Genomic DNA, 13,407 nt, shown 5'->3' on the forward strand with positions numbered 1-13,407 from the left:
TGACTGTGGAGTGCTGATTCATATTGACATGTGATATGACAGTAGGAACACAACCCTGAGTTTCACAAAGTCCTCTCCCATCTGTAATTCACTGTCCCATCTTGTGAGAAACAACCTACCCCCACTACTTCCCAGACTCAGCTGCCCGACTGTAAAATGCGATTAATAACCTCTCATGGTTGTTTTAAGTATGAAATAAGACATATAAAACATATAAACAACATATAAAATCCTGAATATTAGCAAGCCCTCAAGAAATGTTAGCTTCCTTCATTCACCTAAGGCTATCTCAAAGACAACGAGGCTGAACAGTTGAAAACAGAGATCAAACATCACCTGTAGCGGACTGTGGTGAGGAATCTTTTCAAAGTGTGACATGATTAAGAAATGAATTTTAAATACTAGAGAACAAAGTCAATAGTTTCAATAGGAAATAAAGCAAGTCTGTAATCTCTCATGGTTGATGTGATGAACTATTCATCTAAACTAGGAAAGAGAATCTGTGTATCAAAGTCTTTCCAAATACTATTAGGGAGAACTTGAAGGACTTGACTCTGGAAAGATAAATAGTGGAAAGCTTCTCTTATTGACAATCATCCTAGTTTCAAAAGATATACTGAAAACAGCTTAGTTAATACAGGACATCATCAGAGTAGTTTGGTGGGATAATTCCAAGTTGTCTATTACTTCATGTTTATTCCCGTGTCTTGCAGAAGCAGAAATAAGAATAAATCAACACTGACGTTTGTTTTCTTTTTGATTGGTAGAACAGACCTAAGTGTCTAAGAGTAAATATGATAAGGGGATATAGCTTCTGATGAAGACACCATAATAAATGGGATAAAGAAGCAGGATGCTAAATCTGTGCTATCCATTTATCTATCCATCTATCCATCCATCCATCCACCTGCCCACCTACCCAAACATTCAGTAAGTATGTTTATTTCCTGTTTCAATATAAAACATGGTTCCAGATGCAATGGGAAAACAAGGGTCTAAAAACAAGAGGTTAAAAATATAAAGAGACATATATGCAGATAACCAGAGCAAAGGGCAGTAAATGGCAAATGTCATGCAATATCCAAAAGTTTTAACAGTAATAGGGTAGTAAAAGGAAAAATGTTCCTAGCAAGGGTGATAACAAGGAAAGAGAGGGAAAAAATGACGGGGCACCTGTAAGAGTTTGAACATTAATTATTCAGCAGTGAGAAAGCCACAGAAGGTATCTGAGCTGAGCAGTCATGGGCTCTAAGCTGTGTTTAATGAAGATGCATCTGGCAGAACTGATTAGAACAGCAGTGGTGTGTGTGCACATGGTGTGTTTTCTCCAATGAAGCACTACTGGGTGGAGATCAATTATGGGGTGTGTTGCAAGTAATTCATTATAAAAAATACAAAATCACAGTTTTAAAATGATTTCCTGTTTTTGTAGTAATCTAAGCATATTCAAGGTTATTCCTAAAAGATGTCAGTTTACCAAATGCTTTATTAAACAGCATAGAAATAGATGGAGGATATCTGGAGCCCAGGGAATGGTGTGAACTTGAACACACCCATAGGAGTGTGCCTGCTTGGGAAAGTCATCTGTCTTGGGGGCTCTGGCAGGCTCAGAGGTAAAGACCAACCAAGTAGAAGACAGCAACTAGAAGTTAGGAGGACCTTGCAAATAAGAAGCTTCAGCAACCTTAGAAGATATGAAGGAATAAGGAGCTAAATAAGACAGTAGTCTAAATGCAGAGGGAGGAGTAGATAGGTGAGAAACCACCAAAAAAATCTTGGTAAAGTCAGTAGTTGCAGGAGACGAGGAAGTAGAAGAAAGCAATCTTTCTTTCAAATCATAAGTGTAAGGGTAGGTTTTAAAAGCTCTCAGGAAAGCTTTCAAATTAATAAATTAAGAAAATTTTCCTTGGAGTTTCAAATTAACATTTCATAGCTATAAGGCAATATAAGCTTTATATATAATATATTGCCATCCACTATTTTAAAATATTTCCATTTTAAATTTCACAGCATGCATGTTTATTCTCCGCCACCACATCTTTTACCTAAAGCATTATGGATCCCAACTCCATCAACAATAAAGAATAATCAAGTTTCAAATACTTAGTCAAGAATGCAACCACAAATTGCGGCTTAATATCTACCAAAGGTGTACCAGTCATCTGAAAATTGAGTTCACTGTAGGGACAAATAATTTTTTTAAATCTAGTAGGTGTATAACATTAGGCCAACCACAATCTTTGTGTCTGCACTTTAATTTCCTTATCTCATTATGTTCCAGCCAAGCTCCTTCCCACTTCAGCCCTTCACACACGTGGTTCCCTCTCTTAGGACAACTCTGCCATCATCCCTTGCCTAGCTCATGCCTACTCAGACTCCGGTTCCCCATATGTAACTTCCTAAGGAAACCCATTATCAGTGTCTCCCTCACCACCTACTGCACAGCTAGAGCCCCCAGAGGACCTCAGAGCATAGCCTATATTTTTACATCCAGCCTATATTTTTCCACTAAGCACAGTAGGCACAGTGTCTATAGCCAATGAAAATGTTTTCATATTAACTGATTATAAAGCCAGAAGAAAAACAAATATAATAATGAATATATAATAATAAATCTAGCCTGGATTATATTCATCTTCATATCCATGTGGTCAAAAATCTAATTTTCTTTGGAGGAAGGGACCCATGAAGGCAAAAATGCCTAAGGGACCATAAAAGTCATAATGTGTATCTAGTTACTTTGTAGTATTTCTTCCAAGAAAAATAACCCTGATTGTTTTATTTTTTTGAAAGCTGGATGATGGTACCTATTTGGGAATAACTGAAATAATAAATTGCTTAAAGCACTTAAACAGTATCCGGCACACAGCAATAAATGTTATATGGGTGAATATAATGAAATTATATTCGTTTTGAAAATACCACATTTCACACATTTTGAGAACTGTCTCAGTGCATTTCAAAGTTAGTTTTAGTAGACTGAAAGTAATATGCATATATTCTTAACTTTCTGACAAATGTCCAAAGATGGGCACATGTACCCAAAGAGGTTCAAGCAGGCTGGAGAATTACTTGAGAACAGAACTGAGAACCAAGAGACAGAGAAACTATTACAAATCTCTAACTTCATGATTTTATTGGTGCATTAGTTTGCATGTATGCTGTAACAAATTACCACAGATTTTCTTCTGCCTTAGAACAATGCAAATTTATGATGTTACAATTCTGTACATTAGAAGTCCTGTACGGGTCTCACTGGGCTAAAATCGTGGTGTCAGCAAGGTTGCATTCATTTCTAGAGGTTCCAGAGAAGAATCAATTTCCTTAACTTTTCTAGCTTCTTAGAGACCAGCCACATTCCTTGGCTTTGGTCATCTTCCTCTATCTTTAAGTTCATCAGTGAATGGTACATTGAGTCTTTCTCACATCGAAACATCTGACTCCCTTTTCTGCTTCCTCTTTCACTTCTAAGAATGCTTATGATTACAGTGGGCCTAAATAGATAATCCAGGACAATTTCGTCTCCTCTAAACCCTTATTTGAACATAGCTACAAAATCTCTTTTGGCATATAATGTAACATATTAAAAGGTCCTGGGGGGCTTCCCTGGTGGCGCAGCGGTTGAGAATCTGACTGCTAACGTAAGGGACTCGGGTTCGGGCCCTGGTCTGGGAGGATCCCGCATGCCGCGGAGCGGCTAGGCCTGTGAGCCACAACTACTGGGCCTGCGCGTCTGGAGCCTGTGCTCCACAACAAGAGAGGCCGCGATAGTGAGAGGCCCACACACCGCGATGAAGAGTGGCCCCCGCTTGCCACGACTAGAGAAAGCCCTCGCACAGAAACGAAGACCCAACGCAGCAAAAATAAATACATAACTTAATAAATTCCTACCCCCAACATCTAAAAAAAAAAAGGTCCTGGGGATTAGGATGTAGACATCTTTGGGGGAGGTGAGCTGGCATTATTCTGCCTACTACAATTGATAATGAATATATACAAAACAAAATAGAAAAGAAGCATTAGCTTAAAAGAAGTCAAACACAGCAAAGATATGCTTTGAATTCAATAAAAGCTAATTACTAACCTAAAAACTCACATCAAATCTTTTTTAGCACATGCAACTTTATCTTATTTTTCTCCCTGAATATGCTCATGATTCAAATTTAAGTAGACCAGCTTTGCTGTCATATGAAACAGCAGAAAATAATACAAATAATCTATAAAAGGATCAAAGAAGAAAATCTAAGAATTCATTTGTATAGTATATTTAACATTTCTGGATTTTCCAGAATACAGAAATACATCCAATAATTTAGGAGAGGAAAAATGTAAACTTTAAATATCTGAACTCTCCATTCAATCAATACTTCACTGTTGCTAACGGACTATATTACTTAAAATATTGAAAATGTTTGTCTCCAAAATTAAGTTTAGCCAATAGAAGTAGTACAAGCATCAGGCTTATTACCCACATGGCAGGTGGGTGGAGATATTTATACCTAACTAAAGAATAATTAGCCATAACTTTCTATTGTCAATTTACTCACTAACAATGTGAATGTTGATTATATAATTCAAAGTTGACACCTGCACAGATCTGGTTATCAGGAGCTCCCAGCATATCATTAATTTTATTCAATGCTGGTCCTAGGAACATTTAGCCAATTGAGTTTAATTTCAATCCCTGTTGACCTGTTGGCCTGGCTAGATTTTAAATCATAACACTAAATACATGAGAAGTAAAATTATTGTAATGAAATATATATAAGCAAAAACACAGATTAAGATTAAAATGAAATTCTGATTTGACTCAAATAGTGGACATAATTTTTAAAAAACCCACTGTTTTTCAATTGGTTTTTGAAAATAATTATGAAGAAAGCCTGAAAATACATGAGGGAAGACATAATTTCACATTAAACACAATAATAGTTTAATGAGTTCAAATAATTTCCTCTGTCAATTAAAATAATCTTTCATTATCTCTAATGATCAAGATCACTAAACTTCTGAACAAACTGGTGAAATGTAAAATAAAGTGCTAAAATAACCAGAATCCAAATAAATTACATGACACTTAGAGATTATCCCTTAATTTAGAATGTTTAATTATACTCCAATAGGCAATAGAAAAAATTGGTTTTCCTTGTTATTAGACTAGACAATGACTAACATTTATATAAGTTGCATGATCATCAAATATTGTTTCATAACAATGAAGAATTTCTAAGTCAAAGATAACTAATGAGTACCCGCTGTATACCACAGGGAACTCCACTTCGCTGTACAGTAGAAACTAACACGACACTGTAAAACAACTATACCCCAATTTAAAAAAAAAAAAAAAGAAAAAGAAATTCTACGTCAATAACTACTAAACTTCTAAGAGGTCCATGACATTAACTTCTCAATAGGTTTCCTCTCCTTCTGGAACACTCCAGCTCCAACCTACAGGCCTAAAATAGCCCAGGAAACATAAAACAACTCAGATCTACAAATCTGGTAGCACTCACTGATAGAAACTCCTTGTACATGGGCCTAGGTCAACCTGGCACATGTCAGTTAATATGACACTAAATCAAACAAAGAATATTAGTGCAGAGAATGGTTATTCCAATGAATAGAAAGTTTCTCTGTCATGTTTCACTTATAAATAGGTTAACATTGTTCTACCTAACAGACAAGTTCGTAAGATAGTGAAGGGAATCAAATATAAATTTCTACAACAATTAACTTTGATACTTCAGAAATATCTAAATTTAATCATCAGTTTAGCTGTCCTCCACCTCTTCTATGTATACCATTGTAAACAGATGCTGAAACATGCAAGAAGAGATCACTATGCAGATAACCCCTGGAGAGAAGTTTACCTCCTCCTCTTTCTTATAGAAATCCTGCTTCATTTTTCAACATGTAAATCAAAAGACATGTCCTACAAAAAACCTCCCCATATGGGTCTTAACAGAAGTAATCAGTACTTCCCTTTTCACCAGGAACATGGTGCTCATATTTCTAATAACGTATTTATTTCATCCTACTTCCTAATAGATACATTTGTAAGTATGCAACTACAACAGCCTTTGCTTGGTCTTCATTACCCATATTAAGTCCTCATTATTTCTGAAGCACCAGGTAGCACCTAAAACATCTTACACCTAATACATCTTATACCCATAAGGCAAGAAATTACCATATCATCTCTCTGTCACAAAAGTTTGGGTCTTCCTGAGACCTTTTTTTATGATTTTAAGGAATAGATAAAAACAGGATCCCTCTTGTTCTCCCACCAAATCAGCTCCTCCTTCCTAACTTTGCTATTTCTCCCAATGGCAAAACCACTAAGACCATAGAGTATCCTGTGAGTCTTCTCTTTCGTTCACCTACACTGGTCAATCTTGCACTAATTCCTCCACAAAATCTTTTGCATTTGTTGCCACTACTAATGTCCTCTGTCAGTCCCTCTTTTGCTTTTACTGAGACTGCTACAATAGGCTCCTAACTAGATGCATTTCCACAATCAATAGTAAGATGGGATCTAATAACTGAGTTTCAAAATATTTGGAGAAAAAAAAATCACACACACAAAGTAATAGCTGGATATTTTAAAAATCCTCTATCAGTTATTGATAGAAATAAACAATTTCAAAAAAGAAATTAACAATATCAGTAGGGATATAGGAATCACCAGGGACATAGAACAGTGTGAAACAATTTAGCATAAGTGACTTTTACAGAACATTTCTCAATAAATTCAGAACATAACTTATTTTCAAGTGCACATGGAAAATTTACTAAGATAGACCACATTTGGGGCCATAAAACAAGTCTCAGAAAAGGATCAAAATCATTGAATCAAGAGTATGTTTTATGACTGCAAGGGTACTAAATTTAGAAACTGATGATAAAATATCTAGAAAATTACATAACTGGATATTAAGTAGTATACTTCAAAAAAACCCCATAGGTCAAAGAAGAAATCACAAGGGAAATATTTTCTAATTCAAACTAAGTGATAATAAAAAGACAAGATACCAGAATTTGTGGAATGCATTTGAAGTATTGCTAAGATGGAAATTTATAACTTTAAATGACTATATTAGGAAAGAGAAGTATTAAAATAAATTTTTCAACTTGGGAATCCAGGAGAATAACAAATGATACAAAAAGGAAGTAAAAGAAAGGAAATAAAAATAACAATAGAGATCAATAAACATTAAAAAGACAAACAACAGAAAAAACTTAAATTTGAAGGCTGTTTCCTTAAAAATAGTAATAAAACCCTCAGCAAGACTTATAAAGAAAAAAAGAGAAAACAAGTTACCAATATCAGGAATATAATAAGAGACATCAGCACAGATCTTACAGAAACTAAAAGAATTAAAAAGGGGATATTATAAAAAGCTTTAAGCTAATAAATTGGACAACTGCAATAAAATGGAAAAATATCTTAAAAGGCACACATTAACAAAACTGACTCAAGAAGAAGTAGAAATTCTGAAAAACCATACATCTATTAAAGAATTCAAGTTTAAAATTAAAACCTTCCCAAAACAAAAACTACAGGCGCAGAAGATTTCATTGATGAATTTTATCCTACATTTACAAAGAAATAATACAAACTTTACACAAATGTTTCCCAAAAATAAAAGGGAAACACAACTCATGTTAAGAGTCACTGTTATACTAACATCCAAATCTGATAAAGACATTACAAGAAAAGAAGTTATAAACCAATATTCCTCACCCACATAGATGCAAAAATTCTTAACAAACTATCACTAAATCAAATCCAGCCATATGTAAAAGGAGAAATATGTTTTGACAGATTGGAGTTTATCTCAGGAAAACAAGGTTAGTTTAATATGTACTGAAGGTTCCAACCAGTTGATTAAGACAAGGGAAAAAGAAAAGAAAGAAGAAAGCAAAACTGTCCTTATTTGCAGAGGACATGATCATGTACAAGGAAAACTCTAAGGGCAAGGAATAAACAACAACTACTTAAAGCTACTACAACTAATAAATGAGCTTAAGGTTACAAAATACAAGTTTAATATACAAAAAAAAATCAATTGTATTTATATCTACTAGAAAAGAATGTTGGAAATTCAAATTTTAAAGAGTTACTTTATATAACATCATAAATTAAAAAAATAGGAATAAATCTAAAAAAGATGTGCAAGACCTGTTTGCTGAAAATTACACAGCATCATGAGAAAAGTTAAAGACAACCTAAATTAATGGATAGATACACCATGTTCATAGATTGGAAAATATCATCAATATTAAGATGTCCATTCTCAAATTAATCTACACATTTAACATAATCCTATCAAAACACCAGTAGGTTCTTTTCTAAGATTGACAAGCTGATTCTAAGATGTATAAAGGAATTCAAGTGCTCTATAGATAACAAGATGAACAATAAATTTTTATTAAATTAAAAAAGTAGAAATAAAGGCAATCACTTTGAGAGATTACAAACTTTATACCTCACCTTCTGAAGCTTTTATAAAAAAGCTGGGCATGCATTTGATATAATTATCTAAATGCACAGATATGTGGTTATTTTGCATTTCTCCCCAATGACAGTTTTATGACTTTATAATAGACTACTGCATATTCCTTATGCAAAGAAATGACTTACAGGGTGCCAATACTGATAAATATTTACTAAAAGAAAAATGGGGTTGTAATCTAGTGTTAATTAGTGGATAGGCTATGACATATAACATGTGTAGAGATCATATAGTGTTTTATCTATAAGTTCCATAACAGATTCTATTGTACTGTCTTTAAAAAAAATTAAAGGGCAACCTTAACTTTTACTATGGGCACAATTTACATCTTTCAATTGCACTAGACTAGCAATTCTCAAAGGGTGTTTGGGCACCATCCAAGACCCCTTAATTATAATACTAAAATGTTACTTGTCTTTTCCACATTCAATTTCTCATGAATGTAAAATGCAGTTTCTTCAGGGGTTACATGACAGGTAATATAACAACAGATTAGATGAAGAAGCAAAAGTGAAAATGCAGCCATCTTCTTTTAAGACGGCAATTAAAGAGATTTCCAAACGTTCAAAAACCAAAGTCACTCTTTAATTTTTTTGTATTGAAAAACAGTTAAATTTCATTGATTTTTATGTTAGTATGAATGGATTTATAATTATTATTTTAAAGGTATCAATATTTTCAAATATCCAGTTTTAATTTTTAATATGATAGATATTGATATACACAATGTACATTAATAAAAGATCTTTGAGTTCTGAAAAATTTTAACAATGTAAAATGATTCTGATACCAAAATTTGATAATCACTACAGGACAGTAATAAACAATTTTTAAGTGGTATGTGTGGAGAGAATAATCCTGATCACTAAAATAAAAAACAAAAAAATTATTTTAAAAAGAATTATCATATGTTAATGTTTAGTTTTTCTCAGTGGGACACTATATGACTCCTCTTTCTGGTTCTTAATAAAGTTCAGCAAGAGAAAAAGCCTTGGACTTCCCTGGTGGTGCAGTGGTTAAGAATCCACATGCCAACGCAGGGGACACAAGTTCAATCCCTGGTCGGGGAAGATCCCACATGCTGCGAAGCAACAAAGTCTGTGAGCCACAACTACTGAGCCTGTGCTCTAGAGCCCGCAAGCCACAACTACTGAGCCCGCATGCTGCAAATAGTGAAGCCTGCACGCCCTAAAGCCCGTGGCCACAATAAGAGAAGCCACCGCAATGAGAAGCCCATGCACCACAACAATGAGTAGCCCCTGCTCGCCACAACTAGAGAAAGCCCGTGTGCAGCAATGAAGATCCAAAACAGCCAAAATAAATACATAAATAAATAAATTTATTTAAAAAAAGCCTAAGGCCAACATAACATAAGATACACATAGGATCCCTATACCTGATGCTATTTTTCTTCTTCCCATTATATCCATCCCTAGTAGAACCAAACAGAAAGGTAATTTTCCATGACTCTTGTCTAACTTTTAAAGTTAAATATTGCCTACATATTAAACCCTGTGCCGTGCTCTCCCAAACTCGCCTTCCCTTACTCTACTGCTTTCAACAATGTGCTTATAACCTCATATATTACATAATTTACCTATTTATCACATTTATTTTGTCACCCCACTCAATATAATGTAAGGTAAACGAAAGTAGGATTTTTGGGACTTTCCTCGTGGTGCAGTGGTTAAGAATCTGCCTGCCAATGCAGGGGACACAGGTTCAACCCCTGGTCCAGGAATATCCCACATGCCATGGAGCAACTAAGCCCGTGAGCCACAACTACTGAGCCTGTGCTCTAGAGTCTGAGAGTCACAGCTACTGAGTCCACACACTACAACTACTGAAGTGCGTGTACCACAACTACTGAAGCCCATGTGGTCTAGGGCCTGCGTGCTACAACTGAAGCCCGCACGCCTAGAGCCTGTGCTCCGCAACAAGAATAGCCCCTGCTCACCACAACTGGAGAAAGCCCGCACGTAGCAACGAAGGCCACCAAACGCAGCCAAAAAAAAAAAAAAAAAGAGTAGGATTTTTTTTTCTCATTTACTGATAATATCCTTAGCACCTGTAATAGTACCAAAGACAAAATAGACACAAAGTAAATATCTGTTGAATGAATTAATGGGTATTTTACTGAAGTAAAATATAAATTTTGGCATTTTACCAGGGAAGAACAAGAATGTCTTAGCAAATTAGCACTTGCCAATGGACAACAGACACAAATGCTATGTACACAGGAGGGATACAGTAGCTGAAGGAGAAATTCTCAAGGAGAAACAGTTTTCTCTTCTAGACCCAGAAATGAAGATAAGGAGACAAGAGACAAGGAAAGGAGACAAATTTGGAAATTCTGTAGTTCAAACCAGAGCCAAGAGAAACAGAATTTTTTCCCCAAACGTATGATTCCACAAATATAAACAAAGAAAAATAAAAGAGTAAGAGCAGTTAACACACCTCTCTTCTCCCGATGTATTTCTTCCAGAAGCTGCTCCTGTCTTTCTATCTGTTCAAAGAGACACTGAAGCTCAGCTTCCTTGTTTTCAGTCATGTTCCCGAGTTGTTGTCTGCACAACATCAGCTGGTGCCGTAGACTTTTCTCTCTGTTTTCTCTCTCTCTCAGTTCCTCACAGAGCCATTGAAGTTTAGTCTAAAAATATGACATTTATATCTAATTTTTTTTAAAAATCTAGAAAACAGTAGCATTCCAAAACACGAGAAAGTCATGATAATCTGAATTTAGACAATAACTAACAAATTTAAGCAAAATTTTAAAATACCCATAATGTTTTAATTTGCATAATGGTTTATATCAGTTAAAAGTTGGTGCAGAAGTGATTTCCTTGGATTTTTATAAAATATTTGGTATACTCTATCATCTTTGGAAAGGCAGTACTAAAGAAAAGTTTGGCTTCCTAAACCTCCAGGTGTAATACAATTAATCCCCTAATTTGATATATAAAGCAGTCTGGTACAAGCATTTGAAAATCCAAAACACCCCACAATAGACTTAGAAACTGGTTATGAAGGGAATTTTAGAGATTAAAAAATAAGATAAAATTCCTAGTTTTGTTTCTAAAAATGTATATCCCCAAGGGTCCAGCTAATCAGGTAGAGAGAGAGATTCTATATGGCATGAGGCAGATAAAGTCTGCATTTGTCCACATTTAAAACTAGGAAATTCAATCAAAGCAACTCTCTTTTCCATGGACTCTAACCTCACCAACTCTAATACTTAGATATTTAAAACAGGGATGAGAAAAGAAATCTTTCTTCCACCTTCAATAGAACAGAATTTCAGTCGGGTCTTAGGACCTTCCCAAGTGAGACTACCATCCAATTTCTAGTTGATTTTAAATAATCTAAACAGTCTTCACCTCAAAGAAGCAAAAATAGGGGAAGTCATGAACTAGAAGGGAAAATGAGATTAAGCAAAGGGACAATTTCCCTGAATAGCATGAATCCATAAGCAAGAATGTTCTAGGCCTCTAGAAGTCTAGAAGGTTCTTAGGACATGCCCCAGTATATTAAAAGTAGCTGTGATAGAATAAGCCTATGATGAAGCAGAACTGGGATATGGCCCTTAGACCAGGGTCTCCCCACAAACATCAGCTTTCAAACATCCCCAGAAATGAAAAAAAAAGGCAGTTCCTTTGGTCAGAAGGTCTAACAGATGGTGACATAGAACAAAATACTGTCATTAGTCAAATTATGGATAAATTATACACTTATATTGTAAGGTAACAAATGTATAATATGTTGGGTGAAGAAAAATGGAAATCATGCTTGTAAAGGCATGACTTATTAATAACAAAGCACTTTTGATCAGACCAGAGCTTATGTTAATGAGGTGGCTTAGGGTGGGGCCCCCAGATAGCCTCTGTAAGGGGCTGATCATTAGAGAGTTGAAACTTACAATCCTACTCATCAACCTCTAAGAAGGGGGATGGGGGACAGGCAGGGGAGGACTGAAGATTAAACACTATAAAGACTCCTGAACAATGAGATACGATGAGCTTTCAGATTGGTGAATACATCCACATGCCAAAAGGGTGATGCACCCAAAATTCCAGAGACAGAAGTTCCAGTACTAAAGAGCCTTTGGGACCTTGCCCTATATACCTCTTCATATGGCTGTTCACATGTGTCCTTTATAATAAAGTAATAATAGTAAGTCAAGTATTTCCCTGAAATCTGTGAGCCATTATAGCAAATTAATGAACTATGGGAACCCCAATTTGAAGCCAGCTCAGATAGAAGTGTAGGCAACCTAGGGACTCAATACCTGTGACTGGCATCTGAAGGTGGGTGAGGGGGAGTCTTGCGGGACTGAGACCTTAAACTGCAGGATCTGCACTAACACTGGGTAGTTAGTAATAGACCTGTAATTAAGTTGTAGGGCACCCAGTTGGTGAATGCAAAAAATTGAAAAATTACTTGATGTGGAAAACTCAAACTTTTGGAGTCAAAAATGTTATGAGCAGAAACAGATCTTAATAGTAGGTATTTCACAGGAAGGGCAGGCCACTAGGATTTTTCATCTTCTCAGCTCTGATTTGCACAAGCTAAATTCTTGGTAACTGCAACAGAAATACTGGGAACTCCCTCCTCCACCAACTCTCCACTAATAAGGTGGTCACTCTACTGCAGACAAAGCAAGCTAAGAACACTGAAGTCTCAACTGTAATTTCCCCAGATTGTTTATAAGACTTCAGTTATGAATATAACTTATGAATAGATATTTTTTAAATCTTCAACAAAATACTAGCAACCAGAATCCAGAAACATATAAAAAGGTTTTTACAGCATAATCAAGTGGGATTTATCCCAAGAATGCAAGGCTGCATTAATATCTGAAAATTAATTAATGTAATATGCTATATTAGTAAGA

At 35.3% G+C, this 13,407-nt stretch overlaps 1 protein-coding gene across 3 annotated transcripts in view; it reads right to left on the minus strand.

The window, feature by feature from the left end:
- Positions 1–13,407, minus strand: part of CEP128 (centrosomal protein 128) — a 442,632-nt gene that overhangs the window by 234,893 nt on the left and 194,332 nt on the right. For all 3 annotated transcript variants that reach the window (XM_082619712.1, XM_082619711.1, XM_082619713.1), the window contains one exon: positions 10,974–11,166. In XM_082619712.1, the coding sequence (XP_082475838.1) occupies positions 10,974–11,166 (193 nt within the window). The remainder of the gene's footprint in view (positions 1–10,973; positions 11,167–13,407) is intronic.

This window comes from Mesoplodon mirus, assembly GCF_964341445.2.
Source record: "Mesoplodon mirus genome assembly, chromosome: 4".
Taxonomy (NCBI): Eukaryota; Metazoa; Chordata; class Mammalia; order Artiodactyla; family Ziphiidae; genus Mesoplodon; species Mesoplodon mirus.